A 19097-nucleotide genomic window follows, 5' to 3' on the forward strand; every position below is an offset into this window, starting at 1 on the left:
AGACGGGCGACCCGGAGCTCTTGGATCCTGCTCTTCAGGAGATGATGACTGCACCACTCCTTCCCCTGGAGGAGGGCCAGGTGGAGAATCTTATGTTCCTGTTTGTTTTTGTTCCGCCACTGGCTACCCAGCCAGTGGTACCCAAAATGTCAAGTATCCGACTGCAGTGGCATATCAACTGCCTCGAGTTGCAAGCAGTATGGTTGGCTCTGCGCCGCTTCAAGTCGCTGCTACATGACAAGCACGTACTGGTCCATACGGACAACACTGCGACCGTTGCGTACATCAACCACCAGGGCGCTCTACGCTCCCGTCGCATGTCGCAACTCGCCCGCCATCTCCTCCTCTGGAGGCAGAAGCATCCGGGGTTGCTTCCCGCCGTTTACATTCCAGGTGAGCTCAATCGTGCAGCCAACGAGCTCTCACGTCAGCCCGCCCTTCCGGGAGAATGGCGACTCCACCCCGAGACAGTCCAGCTGATTTGGAGACGCTTTGGGGACACTCAGGTAGACCTGTTTGCCTCCCCGAACACGACCCATTGCCAGTTGTTTTACTCCCTGGCCAAGGGACCCCTCTGCATGGACGCACTGGCGTGCAGCTGGCCTCGGGGCCTACTCAAATATGTGTTTCCCCCAGTGAGCCTTCTCGCACAGACACTGTGCAAGGTCAGGGAGGACGAGGAGCAGGTCCTCTTGGTAGCGCCATATGGGCCCAGTCGGAGGAGGGATCTCCTTTCTCAGAGAGGGGGCACCCTCTGGCTCCCGCGTCCAGACTTGTGGAATCTCCACTTATGGTCCCTGGACGGGACGCAGAGGTTCTAGTACTTATAAGCCTTTTTTTTTTGGAAATTATGTATTTTTGCTGTTGAGTAATATATTTCCTGAATAAAACAACTTAGTCTCTTTTTTTTCTTTTTGTCCATTGTCCATTTTTCTTTTGTCAGTCATGGCATTCATTGCTGAAACACCTGGTTTTAGACCACAATATTTATTAGCATGGTGTAGGGCCTCCTTTTGCTGCCGATACAGCATCAATTCATCTTGGTAATGACAGATTCAAGCCTTGCACGGTGGCCAGAGGGATTTTGAGCCATTCCTCTTGAAGAACAGTGGCCAAGTCACAATGTGATGCTGGTGGAGGAAAAAAATTCCTGACTTGCTCCTTCAAAATACCTCAAAATGGCTCAGTAATATTCAAATCTGGCGATTGTGCAAGCCGGGGAGATCTTCAACTTTACTTTCATGTTCATCAAACAACTCTCTCACCAGTCTTAATGTGTGTATTGGTGCATTATCCTCCTGATACATGGCTCCACTATCAGGGTTTGAACCATTAAGTAAACACGGTCCTCCATAATGGCTTGGTAGTCCTTGGCAGTGACATATCCATCAAGCACAGTGGGTAATGCCATGATATTGCAGCCCAAACCATCACTGAAATACCCCTGTGCTTCACTCAGGCACACAACAGTCCGGGTCGTAAGCCTCTTTGGGGCTTCTCCACAGTGTAACCCCCATGGATGTGGGAAAAACAGTGCAGCTGGACTCATCAGAGAACAATACATGTTTCGCATTGTCCACAGCCCATGCTGTGCACCATTAAATCCAACATTTGGCCTTGGCATGAGTGACAACATGCTTGGCTATAGCAGCCTGACCATGAACATCGGCCCTGTGGAGCACCCGAAGAACAGTTTTGCTGGGAACAGGAGAGTCAAGGAGTGCATTTAATTCTATAGGGAGTTGGGGAGCTGTGGTTTTATGTTTTTCGCATACAATTTGGGCTAGTACCTAAACATCCCTTTTAGACAGTTGCCTCTTGCATCGACAGTTACTCTTCTTGGATGTGGTTCGTCCTTTGTGGTGGTATGCCAACATTATACCATAGCTCTCGATACACCACAAAAACTCGCTGTCTTGGTCACAGATGTGCCAGTGAGATGCGCACCAACAATTTGTCCTCTTTTTAGCACTGATATGTCTCCCATTATGTTGTGTAGCATTGCACTGCTAATTCAACATTCACATTCTTACTGATGGAATGTAAAATCAGAGAAAAAGGACCAGTTTCATTTCAGTTTCATTGTCCTACTCCTATATACAGTATATGAGAATTAGTTCCACATTTGGCCTACTTCTCGAAGAAAAAAGGCAGAACTATATTGTGCCAGTTAATTATCATTGTACACCAGACAAGTACATACTAATCTAAACAAAGCGGTTGTCTTAAAATGTCTGGACACATTGTTAAATCTGATTTGAACAGATTTGATTTGAAAGATCACAGCAGAGAGAAACATTTTATTTTTGGTACATTACATTGTAGTGAGATTACATCAACATTTGGATGAAAAAAGTGTGGTATTGATTTGTAATGTTACATCACACATTTTTTACTGGATCTTTTGGATGAGTCAGAAACCCTGAGTATCAGTGTTAATTCTGGCTTTGAGTGTTGTTCTATATAAAAGTCTAGACACTTTTTTTAATATACTGAGTGTGATTCTGTTTAGGAATTCATTAAAAGTAAACTGTGCTGTGAGTATGTCTGATTGATGATTGACACTCAGTGAAATTTTTAACAGCATTGAGAAAATGGAAAATACTGTCTGCTCTCTAATCATTTCTAAACTTTACTGTATGCTGTCAACAGATGGCAAAGAGGCCTGCTTCTGACATCACAAATTAACTAAGTAAAAGGCTCCATTTATAGGTGTGTTGCTTGCCAGCCTGTGTTGGCTATATAAGTGTGCTCTATGACTTGTGATTCATGTGAAATGTATTACTGGCTGGCATTTGTTAACCAGCAGAAGAAGAAAACTAAAACTAAACTAAAATAAAAGTGTTTTGTTTTTATTTATTCATTTGATTGTTTGTTTGCATTCATACATTAAGTATTCACTGTATTATTTGACAAATTTAATGATTACATAATATCCGTTGTGTAATAAAAAAAAAAAAAAATCCAGTCACTGTTGTATCATGGTATATTTTAATTTCTGCAGAGACAAAACTGACAAGCAATTTATTTACAGAAATACCTGTACAAAAGCAAAAAAATATGTAAAATAGATCATAAATAGAGGTGGGCTTGCGCTCAGTACATTTGCCATGTTCAGCTAAGCTGCGTGCATAGTGACTCCTAATGAAACAATGATTAAAATAAATTCTCAATTCTACATCAACATCCAAGTCAAAGGACAAATAGAGTATGATTAAAATTACAATTAATTTTTTTCATTATCTGTGATGTGTCCTATGACCTAAGTGCTACAACTTAAGTCTTATATCTTCTTCTAAGTTGAAAGCTTAAGGAACACACACCTCAGAGTGCAAACGACAATTAAACAAAATTGATTTTAGCACGTCGACAACAAAGTCAGATGTCTTTTAGGAATTAAGGTGCAGACTTTTTCCAGGCATGTACAGTAGACGTGGGTGTTGATCTCCTCAGTTTCTTTTTTAAGATGTAGTAACTGCCTAGTGTAAGAAACCAGCTATATATATATATATACTGTATATCTACTTTATAGTCCTCTGAGGTGTGTGTCCCATTCACAAACCTTTGGAGCTTCGTGTTTCTTCTACCTTTTCATATCATGAAAATTGCAGAATGTCTCAAGGCATGTTTGTTTCATCCCTCAAGGACACACTTTGCGTTTCCTCTGTTTTTCAATGCCGCCATTGCAGCATTATGTTGTTACCGATCCTTTTCGAACTCTCGCTTTCGTGACTAAAGTTATCCTTGCTGTAAAAAAATCACAGTTTGGACGTGTGACCATGCTAACTTTGAAATGGATGGATATACCAGGGTATCACCTATGACATGTACAGTTGGTACACATCAATATACTTGACAACGTTTGACTCAACTTACTTAAAGAAGCCACAAGATAAAAGCTTTTGTTATTTGAAAGTCTATCATGGTAAAATTGCCAGGACTGTAGTTTCAGCATAAAGTACTCTTCCTCCACTTTTAGAAAGCATCTCAGTACAATTGGTTTCATAATGGTTAAAACCAACGAGTCATACCAATAAAAGTATAAAAAGGCACAGTTGCATATTTTGCATTCACTCTCTAGTTTTGTTTTGATTTTTTTTCCTTTTTACAGAAGCACTACATATACAAAGTGGCACTGGAAAGGAAAGGGAAAGATATGACTGATGAGATATGCAGAGGGCATCATTATGAGTGTATATTTGAAAAACAAATACAATGGAAAGTTGTGAGGTATGCAAGACTCCTTTTGAATTCTTTTGGAATCAAGTTTCACAACTACATAATGAATCTACATAATAATGAAAGGTATGTTTATGTGAAAAGGATATAAACATTACAGAACCAATGAATAAAAGCACTTTTGCTATAAAACAAAATTATAAATAAATCATTTAAATGGGTAACAGATGATATGATGCTAAATGACTGAATAACAAATGTGTATGATTCTTTTTCATCCTCGTCAAATCAATATACATAGTCATACTACAATGTCTAGTGTCTGTTTGTAACAAACGCAAGCAGTGGTCTTCCATGTTCACAAGTTATGATATTTGTACACTTTTTTTTCTTCTTCATAGTAAGTGTAGATTCCCTTTAAACGTGCAATAAAAAGTACATATCTATGTATACAGTTTGTAAGCATCAGAGCACTTCTTTTAAACACGAGTAGTACATACAGACTACAGATCTGGAAGCTGCAAAAAAGGCAGTCTGTTCAAACTTATGGAATCATTAACATACAAAAAACAAAAAAACAAAACAATTGCATCTGAATAATTTACCACCTTTTTGTAAAAGCACGATGCCTCCTAAGTATACTCCTCCTCTGGCAAATGGTTTGGGATAGGCCCATGATGCATGTATAATTGTGCATGTGCTATCACCACATTGCACTGAAACATATGTAAAGGTAATTAAAGCAACATGTGACCTAAAAAGTAGCTTTCCTGTCCCAGTTCTTTGAGACATCACGTCATGTTGTTCCCGATACTTTGGTTATACAGCGGCATCATGTGTCACATTGCAATAGCTCCTATCGTGCCTGTAGTAGCTGAACTTTGAATGTGATTGTACTACACGAGGGACACGAGTTCTCATCCTTGATTACTCTTCTGAAGTGTGTGAGATTGAGAGTGAATCTGTTGAATGAGTTTATTGCTCTATTTAACATTCATACTAGGAATGTTACACAGGGCCAGCTCAAGCTCTTCAGCAGGGCAATATTATTAAACTAATTCACCCCAGCAGCATATCCAAATAGTGTTCCTGTGGCTTTATGGGATAATTATAATGTATATGTACAATGTGTGGATCAATTGTGTGTGTGTTGGCAAGTGTGTGCGCCGGGAGGCCAACTTGAGACTACAAAAGCTTCAGCATAGTTTCACATTTCTATAGAGAGATGAACCACAATTACACAAACCCATGGCATTCAGGCAAATAACTGACAAGCTCTGAGATGTAAATGACCTCCCTCTACTTCCAGAGGTGTATGGGAGCGGGATGAAAACGTGTCGCTCGTGATTTCAATGCGTGATTCCAGAGTATGTTTACAGATTATATATATATATATATATATATATATACATACTGTATACATATGTGTGTGTGTGTGTGTGTACAATACTTCACCCACACGACAAAAAAACGTGCATTAGTGGATCTGTGTATGCTTGTGTTCCTTCACTTGTACATAAAGTTGATAGGCACACAGGTAAACTTGCTTCTCACGCTGTAAGTTCATAATTTACAGCGCATATGCTGTTCACTTGCGCCATCTGAGTATCTACAAACCCTTGTAAAAGGCTAAAGTCAATGATGATGTACGAAGCGCTCCGACATCATGTAGTTATGCCATCACTGATCGTCGTACGATGATTTTCGTCCATCATTAGCCTGTCTTTTTTTTTTTCTTCTTCTTCATTAATGTGATTGGTTGTCCGGACAGTTCAGTACTTTGACTGATTGCATATGGACAAAATACATCCACATAAAAACACTCCCCCCAAAATAAAAAAGGATTAAAAGACAGAACCTGTGTCATTGGTTCACAATCAGTTATAAAAACAAAGACAAAAAGGTTTAGTCCAGGTCCATCTCAAGGGGCACACACTCTTAAGGGGCTAGATGATGCATGCATGTTTAGAAAGAGGTCTACAGAAACCAGGCAGCACTTTGGGGAAGTCTACGGGGCCTGATACGCTAGCAGCAAAGTAGCACTGATCCACCAACATTCCTTTCTCTCCACCTCGGCCACTTCCCCCTCATCCGTCTCATCCTTCTCACGCACATTTACAACATGTAATTCCACAGTTTTTACTCAGACGGCTATTTAAGTTCGAAAGTGGTGCCGCACTAATTGCGCGAGCAGTTTGAGGAAAATCCATGTCGCTTTTGTTTTAGGGTTTGGTTTGCTAACAGCATCTCTGACAATGCGGAATCACTGTCATCATCCCTCGCAGTCACTGTGTGTCGTTTACAGGTAAACTTCCCGCCTGGTGAGAGTTCCGCATTGCGTCGGCTTGTATTCACCCGTGGGCGCTAGCGGAATCTCCTCGGTGGGGCGAGATGTTTCCTCGCTGGCAGAAAATCCAACTGAACTAAACGTGTCGTAGGATGAGGAGGAGGAGGCCATCTTCTTGTTAAGGAGATTACGGTTGCGGTCGCCCAGCAGGTGCGAGGGGTCCCCGTTGGCAACAGCTACCATCTCCTGGCTGCCGGGCTGTTCGGCAACGCTGCCCCCGGGGGAGGTCATGAAGGTGGAGAGTTTGGGATGGGTGGCCTTGGGCCTACGTTCAGGAGAGGTGCGCACAGGCATCCAGCAGGCATCCGAATGGCCATATTCGTCACACTCCCGAGTGCATTTACCCGTCATAGCTACGTCAGGCAGGGGCTGAGAGTCTGGGGGAAACAGAGAGAAGGAAACAGAAGTGGTGGAACATTAATGACACTGTTTGGCTTTAAACAACTGGAGAAACTGAAGAAAACACTGAAATATTGACACAAAAAAATAATTGTGGTATGTGTCTCATGAAATGGGTTTTACAATTGTTTGACAAATGTTTTTGATCAGATTTGTGCTTTTTTTAAATCACTGCAACTTCATGGTCAACACATACCACATTACACAAAATGGAAACATACATACACAAACAACAACACTTAAAGCTAAAGCATAAATTAAACAAAGGAACAAATAATGTGAGCTCTAAAAAGAAGACCATGCTTTGAAAACGTGGGGCAATTCTACTGTTCCATGACTTCTGACTCCTAAACTAATGGCCTGAATTCATCTCTAATTGCTGTGTGTAGTTGATCTGTTTTTCTGTGAGTGTTGTGTATGCATTATTTTTATGTTTCTACTAACAAGCTGACTCTACAAAAGCTATCACATTTGAGCAAAGTTGTATGGAAATGAAGACAATGTGTCTTTTTCTTGTTTAATCCCCTCCTTGGCCTGAGGGACCGCCTCAGTGTACTTATGGAACGACATATTGAAGGATTTGCTGTGAAGTGGCATGCTATTGGGTTACATCTTTAACACATGTATGCAAGTTAAAGGGTTTATACAAGCATTTTCTAAAGGCTCTAACTGTCACGCATCTGAATGATTGCTTATTTTCCCAGGGTTGGAGAAGAGATCGTTTTATATTCAAAGCCACAAAGCCACAAGTATCCTTAACATCTCATATATCTTCTATTCCGAATGTCTTCTGAACAAAAATAATTCTGTTTACACTTTTAAACACTTGACAAGCAAACAGATAACCATCAGATGTGCTGAAAGTCTATACACAAACAAGGTTGAATATGAAGTTCACTAAGCTGAAATGCACACACACACTAAATGCTGAAATCCCTAACCTTTGATGCCAAAGCACAAAGCTGCAGTGTTAGAGATGGTCGGTTAATGACCAAATGTGAGGTATGGCACAAGCAATAGAGGGTGAGTGCAAATCTAAAAAAAAAAAAAAAAGCATGCTGCCTTTTGTTGAAGAGCAAAAATGTGGGTTAACCATGGCTTACTTTTAATGTTCTTTTTCTCCTGCAAAGAAAGAATAGGGTAAAATCACTGTTCGGTTCCTTCACAGTGTAATGCTATGTAAGATTAATCAATTTAGAAAATGGTATCAGACAAAAAAAAGCATAAAGTGTTGCAGTTATCTGCGAATCAATTGATTGCATGGCATGTTTGCAAAAAAAAAAAAAAAGTCTTCTGTGGTGGACCATACAAAGATATTCATTGACAGATTGAGAAAAAAATTAGAGTGAGAATAGAAATAAAGACATCTATACAAGAGCAACAAACATGTCGCTCCACAACTTTGTTTTTTTTATTGTTAAGCATTTAAATTCCAGGAAATCAATGCTGCAAAAAGAAAGAACGCTATGAATGGCATTCTTCAGTCACCCATCACAAGAGGCTAACATTTAAACCCACTCAGAATGTCTCTCAAGACTGTTCAGAATACTAGTTGTCACAAACCAATTTAGCATCCTTGTTCAATTACGGCCATTCGCTGACCTCAAGCAAACCCCCGAACATGTCCTCCTGACCTCAAGGGCAGACTATAGTGGCGGTCTCTGCAGTATGGTTGCATTGTGGGCAAGTAAAGGTTAGTTGGGTCTGGCTGAGACACCAGACCACAGAAAGAGATTAGTGCCACTTCCTGTATGCTTTTATGAGACCGTAAGGCTGGATTGCTGCCCAGTGTCTAGGGAGAGGTGTGGATGTACGTTCACCCCACAAAGCTCTGTCATGCACCAATGAACGCTCAGTCAAGCGACGGTACCTCAATAGCACTAATAACAGAGATGAGTGTGTAGGCTCCGATCTGCAGGACGTCGATATGCCAGCGCAATGTTAATGCTTCAGACAGGGATTACAAAATGGCTGGTTAAATCTTATGTGACAGTTAATGTGTTCAAAGAGGCATTAAGATACTGTAACAGGCTATTCACATACACGACTGTCAGGAAAATGTCAGTGTGTGATCAGACATTCATCTCTTTAAAACACTGCGTTAAGTCTCTGTAAGGAAAGAGTGAGTGTGTGTGTCGGGTGGGGGGGGGTCTCTGATATTTTTTTCATGGAACACAAAAAGAGAAATTCTGAATAATGTGATGGTTGCTCTTTTCCATGTGATCAAAATGAATGGGCACTGAAATTGAGAAAAGAAAGAAAGGGAAAAAAATATTATAAAAATTAGTTCAGCCAGACTTCTGAAAGAGTCATTTAGACTTTTGTGAAATAGATCAACTGATTCATTGGATCAAAATAATCATATACTGCTTCTTCTCTCATTAACATGCCAAGGAGAGCTATACCAGACTTTTAGACGTACATTTGGTCTGTTCCTCACACAAAGCCATTGCTAGACTTCAGAAGATATCTGGGCTCCCCCAATTTTAATATATAGAAAGGCATATCCACAACAGTCTTCAAAAAGTCAAAAAAAGACAAAAAAAGTTTTGTGTTCCACAAAAGGAAATGTCATACATTTTTATAACAACATGTGCAGTGTTAATTTTTTGGGGTGTAATTTTACTGAATGGAAACTGAAGTTTCCAAAAAACACCACAGAAGTATCATAGACATTATGAAAAAAGGCATTCAGACTTCTGTGAAATGGATCAGTTGATTCAATTAAGAGTTGGCTCAAAAGAACAAACAGATATTGCTTTTTCTCTCATTGACATGTCAAGGAGAACTAGACCAGCATTTCAGTGGATAAAAAGCCATCTAGTGCTCCACTTTTTTTAATTAGAAAAGATCGGCCAGAATATTCTTCAAAAATTCTACCTGTGTAGCTCCCCGAAAAAGAAAAGTGTGAAAAGAGTCATAAAGGTTTGGAATGATGACAGAATGTTCATTTTCTTCTTGAGTATAACTGTCCATCAAACTAAAGAGACTCAACATCTAGCATTTTCCATCAGCCTAGTATTCTGTCCACATAGAGCTGCAAGTCCAGCCAATTTCGATTGTTAGTGTTCAGTTGATGAACATTTCATGCCAATCAGTCTTTCAGACTACTACCACATCTCCGCAGCTTCACAACTCCAGTGCCTGGCTGTCACACCACTCAGGCCCCTCAAGGCCGTGCATTGGCTTTTCATCTATCGCTTATTGTGCCGTCTTCAGCTACGGTTTCCTCCAGTGAAAAACAACAAAAGAAGCAGTATGCGTGAGAGCGGTACTTCATTAGTGCTCCTCGCATACCGCTGCCATACAGCCTGTTACTGTTACTGTTAGTCTTCGCTTCTGTTTTACTATTCCGGCACTAAACTCTAGAACTCTACATTACAGTATGCACATACATTTCACAAAAATGGTAACTGAAAGCCAACAATTAAAATTTGGTTATGGTTTAGCCTGAGCATGGAAGATACTTTAGAAATCGGTCTTAAATGTCAGAGATGGGTGGATTTTTTTGTACATTAGATGATTTTGTCTGTTATCCATTCTGCTTGTGTGCTGAAGCATTCAAGTGAAACCTATAAGTGCTGGCATATTAAGTATAGTTTTCTGTTCAAGGTTCTTTTTCTTCCCTATAAGTTTGTTCTCTCCCAGCTTAAGCCATCCTTTTTTTTCTGCTCTAAACTCGGAAAACTGGTCTTAAAGGGTTAGTTCATCCAAAAATGAAAATTATCTTGTGTTTTACTCACCCTCGAGGCATCCTAGGTGTAAATTAATTTCATATTTCAGACGAATCCAGTCTGAGTTATATTAAAAATTGTCCTGGCTATTCTAAACTCTATCATTGCAATTAGCGAGTGTTGCAGTTGAACAGTCCACAAGTCGTCAAATAAAGCATGCGCATCCATAATAAAATGTGCCTCACACGGCTCCGAGGGGTGAATAAAAGCCTCCTGTAGTGAATCCATGCGTTTTTGCAAGAAAAATATCCATATTTCAAACGTAATAAACACTTTTCTATCACTTCCGTTATCTGTCATTTGCAGAAGCCTTTCCGGTGGATGACGCAGCACGTATGCGCAGCGCGCGCACCTCTGAGGTATGCTAGTCTCGCGAGTTTGTTTATAGGAGCAAAGGAAGCAAAGTTTCCTTACTTTAGCAAAGGAAAACCAGTCTCCTCTTGGTTTATATTGAAATCCTCTGACATTTTTCTTTGCAAATCCTCGGTTTGTACTTCTAATTCATGACCGGCGTTTTGTTTTGTTCTCTCTCCGCATTCGTCACTAATCACGCAACGCTGACGTCTTACGTTATCCGCCGGAATGGCTTCCGCGTATGACAGATAACGGAAGTGAAAGAAAAGTGTTTATTACATTTGAAATATGGATATTTTTCTTAGAAAAATGCATGGATTCACTACAGGAGGCCTTTATTCACCCCCCGGAGCCGTGTGAGGCACATTTTATTATGGATGCGCGCACTTTATTTCACGACTTGTGGACTGTTCAACTGCAACACTCGCTAATTGCAATGATAGAGTTTAGAATAGCCAGGACAATTTTTAATATAACTCAGACTGGATTCGTCTGAAATATGAAATTAATTTACACCTAGGATGCCTCGAGGGTGAGTAAAACACAAGATAATTTTCATTTTTGGATGAACTAACCCTTTAAGACCAGTTTTCCGAGTTTAGAGCAGAAAAAAAAGGATGGCTTAAGCTGGGAGAGAACAAACTTATAGGGAAGAAAAAGAACCTTGAACAGAAAACTATACTTAATATGCCAGCACTTATAGGTTTCACTTGAATGCTTCAGCACACAAGCAGAATGGATAACAGACAAAATCATCTAATGTACAAAAAAATCCACCCATCTCTGACATTTAAGACCGATTTCTAAAGTATCTTCCATGCTCAGGCTAAACCATAACCAAATTTTAATTGTTGGCTTTCAGTTACCATTTTTGTGAAATGTATGTGCATACTGTAATGTAGAGTTCTAGAGTTTAGTGCCGGAATAGTAAAACAGAAGCGAAGACTAACAGTAACAGTAACAGGCTGTATGGCAGCGGTATGCGAGGAGCACTAATGAAGTACCGCTCTCACGCATACTGCTTCTTTTGTTGTTTTTCACTGGAGGAAACCGTAGCTGAAGACGGCACAATAAGCGATAGATGAAAAGCCAATGCACGGCCTTGAGGGGCCTGAGTGTTGTGACAGCCAGGCACTGGAGTTGTGAAGCTGCGGAGATGTGGTAGTAGTCTGAAAGACTGATTGGCATGAAATGATTCTAAACTCTATCATTGCAATTAGCGAGTGTTGCAGTTGAACAGTCCACAAGTCGTCAAATAAAGCATGCGCATCCATAATAAAATGTGCCTCACACGGCTCCGAGGGGTGAATAAAAGCCTCCTGTAGTGAATCCATGCGTTTTTGCAAGAAAAATATCCATATTTCAAACGTAATAAACACTTTTCTATCACTTCCGTTATCTGTCATTTGCAGAAGCCTTTCCGGTGGATGACGCAGCACGTATGCGCAGCGCGCGCACCTCTGAGGTATGCTAGTCTCGCGAGTTTGTTTATAGGAGCAAAGGAAGCAAAGTTTCCTTACTTTAGCAAAGGAAAACCAGTCTCCTCTTGGTTTATATTGAAATCCTCTGACATTTTTCTTTGCAAATCCTCGGTTTGTACTTCTAATTCATGACCGGCGTTTTGTTTTGTTCTCTCTCCGCATTCGTCACTAATCACGCAACGCTGACGTCTTACGTTATCCGCCGGAATGGCTTCCGCGTATGACAGATAACGGAAGTGAAAGAAAAGTGTTTATTACATTTGAAATATGGATATTTTTCTTAGAAAAATGCATGGATTCACTACAGGAGGCCTTTATTCACCCCCCGGAGCCGTGTGAGGCACATTTTATTATGGATGCGCGCACTTTATTTCACGACTTGTGGACTGTTCAACTGCAACACCCGCTGACTGCAATGATAGAGCTTGGAATAGCCAGGACAATTTTTAATATAACTCCGACTGGATTTGTCTGAAATAAGAAAGTCATATACACCTAGGATGCCTTGAGTGTGATTTTTGGGTGAACTAACCCTTTAACTGGATTTCAGCTTTTCCTAGTTTGTGCTCCTATTTTAGGTTCTCTTCTAAGAACAGTTTTATCCAATAATCTCATTGCAAATGGAACAGAACATTGTCTGATTTTAAGAGGCAGTTAATGTAATATAACAGCATGTAATTGTGATTTGCACAATCTCTGTCTCTCTTCCAGCTCATTATAGAGGTAAGATGGAGACCATTTAAGATGTCACTCAAAGACGCACTCTGAAGCAGCCATAATTCAGAGCATTTAGATGGGGGCAGACACAGGTCAAACATGCACTGAGATGAATTCAATCATTGCTAGAATGGCTTTGCCTCCACCTTGTTTCATTTACATTAACATCTTATAGGAATGAATAAGTCAGACTGAAATCTGCTGATCCATTTTCTTTAATCTCTCTCTCTCTCTCCTCTCTTTTTTAAATATTTGAATGGATGCAACAAAAATGTCTGAATGTTTTTGAATTGGATAAAACATGTCAAACCGAGGAGAATCAGCAAATTAATAACAGTCAACCTTTTCTCAGAACGAACTACTTTTCCTAACCATTTAATTTGCAATTACTTTTACCCAACTGTTCCCAAGGTCAGTTACAGTGATGTATGAAGTAAAGAGATTTGATTACATTAAATATGAACATGATCCAAAATTGTATGTGTCATTTAAAATGAATGAATTAATGAATGAATGAGTGAACTATAGTAGTATTCATTCATTCATTTATTTATTTTTTAAACACTTTTTATGGGCACTTTATATTATATAAGTTTTTGTACAATTGCATATTTGCAGTGGAAACATGAATCAAAACACTCACAATAGCAAGAAAAAAAAAAAAAACATCTATGGGCCTGCAAACCCAAAATAGTATTTTTTCCTTTCATACGCTCCCTAAAACCCCCATGCCTTTAAATTTGACCCCAAGCCACTTTTAAAACTCAGTTTTGAGCCTGCAAAGCAAGGCTTTGGAGACGGCAAACAAAGGGGGCCATACTTGGGCCTCTACCCCAGGGCAGAGCTAATGTCGGCGGTCTGCAGAGAAGCCGGAAACGCATGTGGCTCTGTGGCACGCTAACTGTCACTCCGTATAGTGGGCTTTTCTGCCGACGGAGGCTCGGAGTATAATGCCTGCCATTTTCCACAGCCAGTTCTTTTGAATAACTCAAAAGAAACATCCACTCTTCCCTGACAGAGGGTTTGAAAACGAGTGTTCAGGGGAACAGCGGGAGGGGTAACGGAAGAAATGGCTCTCAGAGCTATTCTGTGAGTTAATTACGTGTGGACAGAAGTGGATTCCCTGGCGCAGTTGGAGCTCTGCTGTTGTGAGGCTGGTGTCAGGGTTCTGGAAAGCTGTAAGTGGGCCAGAGGTTCAGCTAATTGACAGGGATATGAGGATTTTGTAATCTATGTGTTTGGGTGTGTGTGTATTTTGTCTAGCATTTCTAGCACGCATGAACATGCTTGTGCGTGAAAGCATTAGTCGTCCTTCTATATTTTTAGCACTCTGCTTGTGCATGTGTTTTCATCTTCTGCAAGTTAAGCCTCGTCCCTCAGAGGCCGGCTGAACTACAGGCTGCTCTTTTGCTCTCTGTTTTCCGGATGGGAGGCCCTGCCAAAACATAACTGCCAGCCAGAATTGCTGACCCTTCTGTCCAGTCGCTCTGTGTGTGTCTGTGAGAGAGAGATGAGCTTAGCAGACGGTCTAAAATCTCAGCAGAATCCACAAGATTATCCAATAGATATACAGCATTTACAGAATAGCATCTACCACGTGTTAACACAAGCAATAGCATGTGACCCAACAAACCACTACAAGACACGTCAGTGTCATGTTATGTAGCTGTTCACAATGGGAGAGAAGTAATAGACATAATGACAAAATAAGTCCCAGTAAGAACATATTTAAAGGGATAGTTCACACAAAACATATGTTTTGTCATAATTCACTCACACTCATGTAAAATTTACCAACCCTATAGTCTACTAACTGTGAAAATAATTTAATTGGGTAACATCTTTTTTTAATATCAATAGCACTGCCAGCTCACATTTCCCCACTTTTTTGTCCACTTTTTCAAATCTGACAGCTCCTCAACTCCCGTAGCCTTATGGGATAGCAACTTGTCCACTTGTTTCACACATCAGAATCTCAGCAGATGCAGTACATCATATTGGTATTGTCCGCCTACTGTATCATGACATCCTGCTGTCATATTGCTTTTTTGGATACTGTGTAGAAGGGAATTACACATATTGAGACACAATCCCTCAATCTCTTTGCAGAAACAGGAATGTTTTGTCTCTCTTGTGAAGGTCCCTGTCTGTTTTCCCTGCATCTAAAATCAGCCTCTAAGCAGCATCACACGCTTTCTCTTAGTGAGATTAAAACCCCTCTTTAACACATTATCTTATCTTTGTCCACAGACGCTTCACGAGTTTCATCTTTTCATTAGGAGGCGTCTGCACAAGCGATGGCAGTTATTTTCACCAGACACCACTGGGAAGGCTGGAATATTGAGGGAAAAGAAGAATGAGAATGAAAAGAAATGAAAAGAAAAAAAACCTTTCCATTTAGTGCTGTCCATTTGATTCAGTAATGCTGGACTGTCCTTGTAGACACATTAGGCTGCTGATCTAATGCTCTCTGTCGCTTTCTCTATTTCTTTGCACATTGTGTACACCTAGACTCAAGACATCACATCTGTCATCAAACTTCCATATTATACACTCATACAGTAACCCCCCAAAAAATTATATGAACAATTACACTCTTAAAAATAAAGGTTATTTTTTGGGATTCATAGTTCCATGAAGAACCTTGAACATCCGTGGAACCTTTTTATTGCACAACATGTTCTTTATAGTGGAAAAGGGTTCTTTAAATTATCAAAATGTTCTTAACAGTAAGAGCAAATAAATGGTTAGTTTAAGTATTGTTCACTGAAAGGTTCTTTGGGGAACCCAAAATGGTTCTTCTATTACATCATTCTGGAAACAAACCTTTATTTCAAGAGTGTAGAGCAGGGCTCTTCAACTTGGCTCCTGGAGGGCCAGTGTCCTGCAGAGTTTAGTTCCAACCCTAATCAAACACACCTGACAAGCTAATCAAAGTATTCAGGACAGGACAGTCCAAAGTATTCATTCATTTAAAAAATGATGAACAGGTGTGTTGGATAAGGGTTGGAAGTAAACTATGCAGAAACTAGCTCTGGTGTAGACAAATGGCTTTACTAAGTATTTTAGTACTTCTTTACTACTACTACTACTATCAAGACATAAAGCATTTTGTAAAACAATAAGACTTATTTTCAAAGAATGTATCTTGAATTAAGTTTGTTTTCTTACCTCAGTGGCATCTTTAGCATACAATTAACAATCTTCAAGAAAAATTTTTTTTTTAAAGTAAGGCAAAAGTATTTAAACAAAAATTAGAGGGATATATTCATAATTAATGGGATGAACTAGAGTTAAAGTCCAGACACTTTTTGGGACCATATGTCCTATAGTAGCAGCATACTTGCTGATGGGCAAACAGAACAATTTAGTTAGCAAAATTAACTTTTTAGCACTTTCCCTTGGATATTCCCGGCAAACTGACAGCATAACGCCCTCTAATAGCATTAGGCAAGGGAACACAGCAGTCAGCTCATGAGTGCTTTAGTTGAGCTAACGTGATGGGTGAGCCGGTAGAGCTTCAGGAGGTCTGAGGCCGCTGTTGACCTGGTTTGCTTCAGTAACCTCAGCGTTACACTGCATATGTTTTCAGCAGTGCTGCATCAGTGATCCAAGACAACAACGTGTACAGTAACACAACAGCAGGAGAAGAACCATGTCAGACATGGTGCAATGAAGTGCGGCGGAGTGATGTGTGTATTTATTTTCCTCTCTTGCTCTTGTCTCTCTACATCTCTACATCAGACTCGGCCCACACCCTCCAGGTGGCCTCCGAATTATTATCTTATGTTCACAAATAAAACTCACAAATGAGATTCCTTTAATATCTCAAATGTTTTTTTTTTTTTCCAAGACAGCAATGTGATTAAATATAGAGAAAATGGAGCAGTTTAAGTCCCCTGCTTCTCAGATTTTTCTCTTAGTAAGCCTAGTAATCTCACATGTCTTGTAATTGTAAATGTTTTCTCTAGTTTCAGAAGAGAATGCAATTTCATCTCACATTGTGTTCACAATTGTCAAGATACCAAAATAATTATTCTATAAAAATCAAATTACCTGAGCTACTGTATAGTAATTAAAAGCTCTACACTCTTACAGTATTGTATGTTATTTGTTTCTGTAACCGCATTTAACGTATTCTTATTATTATTAAGAATAGAGCAGAATGATTTAACTAAATAAATAAATAATTTCCAATTTTTACTGTCTCACAATGTGACTTTATTTAAATGTTTTCTCATTTATTTATTTATTTATTTGTTTGTTTGTTTATTTATTGTATTACTATTGAACATATTTAACTACCATAACCATAACTACTACTGTATGTATGATAAAATACTACTACTACTACTACTACTACAACTACTAATACTACTACTACTACTACTAATAATAATAATTACATTATAAATGCTTTATGGTAATATTTATGTTTATAAGTGGTTGTTATAAATACATAAATAAATAAATACTACTGAATAATAATAAGAAAAAATAAGAATAATAATGCACAACCACACACACACATATAAATACCCACAATGCACCAAATTTCCGCAAACTCCCTGCAAATTTACATATATATTACATATAAATACATACAATGCACCAAATTTCAGCAAACTCCCTGCAAATTGTCACTAGTGTTGAACAGGTATAGGTGTCCCCTTATGGTGCTTAAAAGCACTTGGGGAAATAATTAGTCTACTGTTAGAGCTCTCCAGCTATGATTAGTTGAGCAGAGATTAACTATCATAATTTCATTCTGCTGACTATCTCACTGCCAATTACCTAATGCGACTCCCTCTCTCGGCATCCCCCATTCCCTCTCTCTCATTAGAAGGCATCACGAGTCTCGGAAATGTGGCGCTGACCCTCAGTTTCCTGACTTCTCATCTATCTGTCATAAAAATAGAGCCAGTGTGCTCATATGCAAACACAATCACAGAACTGACATGTACCTCTCTAAATTGGGAAACTAGAAGACATTTTAACAGTCCAAAAAACTACAATTATGCATTCTTCATCCAAAAAGCCTAGTGTAGCTGCAACGTTCGCAAAGTTGAAACTAAAGTAAATGCCTTTTTTCCCTGACATTAGTCAAAAACATATCAACGGTCAAATGCATTGCAAGCACTGACACATATATTACACAATTTCCATGACAAAGAGTATGAGTGATAGGGTGAGAAGCATTCAAGAGGTGGACAGACAGTAAAAATTGAAAAATCGTAACATATATGTTAGAAAATGGTAGGGCTTGGGCTAGGATTGACTCTGTGCCAAAAGAGAGACAGATATATAGAAAGTAAGAGACAGACGGGGATTAAAATCTCACATGCATGTGTGTTTGTGGCAGTGTGTAAGTGTGTGTGTATGCTTTTTTTCCCCTCACTGTTGGTCTTTAGACTTTGTCTCATTGACTCAGAACTGGGTGCCTTATCGCACGTTCCCAGACACACACACACAATAGCCTATTTTACACCATTAAATGCATATTTGTCAAAATATAATTTCAATTAAATCCCAAAACCTACTGGTTTGTGCTTTGCTCCACTTACCACTGAGGGATCGGAACAGAGGATGTAATAACTCTCTCTCTCTCATATATATATATATATATATATATATATATATATATATATATATATATATATATATATATATGTGTGTGTGTGTGTGTGTGTGAACCTGGACCACAAAACCAGGGTCACTGGGGTATATTTGTAGCAATAGCCAAAAATACATTGTATGTATCGTAAATATATCAAAACTTAATTTTTAATTAGTAATATGCATTGATAAGGACTTAATTTGGACAACTTTAAAAGCGATTTTCTCAATATTTAGATTTTTTTGCACCCTCAGATTCCAGATTTTCAA

The 19097-nt window shown here is 39.3% G+C and overlaps 1 protein-coding gene across 3 annotated transcripts in view; it reads right to left on the bottom strand.

Annotated features, from left to right (window-relative positions):
* Window positions 1–3071: 3071 nt before the first annotated feature.
* LOC107561555 (protocadherin-7-like) overlaps window positions 3072–19097 on the bottom strand; it is a 156211-nt gene continuing 140185 nt past the window's right edge. Inside the window, exons 2-3 of one of the 3 annotated variants that reach the window (XM_016246026.1) lie at window positions 8029–8047; window positions 3072–6903 (exon numbers count right to left, since the gene is read on the bottom strand). In XM_016246026.1, the coding sequence (XP_016101512.1) occupies window positions 6479–6903; window positions 8029–8047 (444 nt within the window). In that variant the 3' untranslated portion in view covers window positions 3072–6478. The remainder of the gene's footprint in view (window positions 6904–8028; window positions 8048–19097) is intronic. The other 2 variants (XM_016246025.1, XM_016246027.1) reach the window with 2 other exon arrangements.

Source organism: Sinocyclocheilus grahami, unplaced genomic scaffold, assembly GCF_001515645.1.
Source record: "Sinocyclocheilus grahami isolate Dianchi unplaced genomic scaffold, SAMN03320097.WGS_v1.1 scaffold779.1, whole genome shotgun sequence".
In the NCBI taxonomy this organism is placed as follows: Eukaryota; Metazoa; Chordata; class Actinopteri; order Cypriniformes; family Cyprinidae; genus Sinocyclocheilus; species Sinocyclocheilus grahami.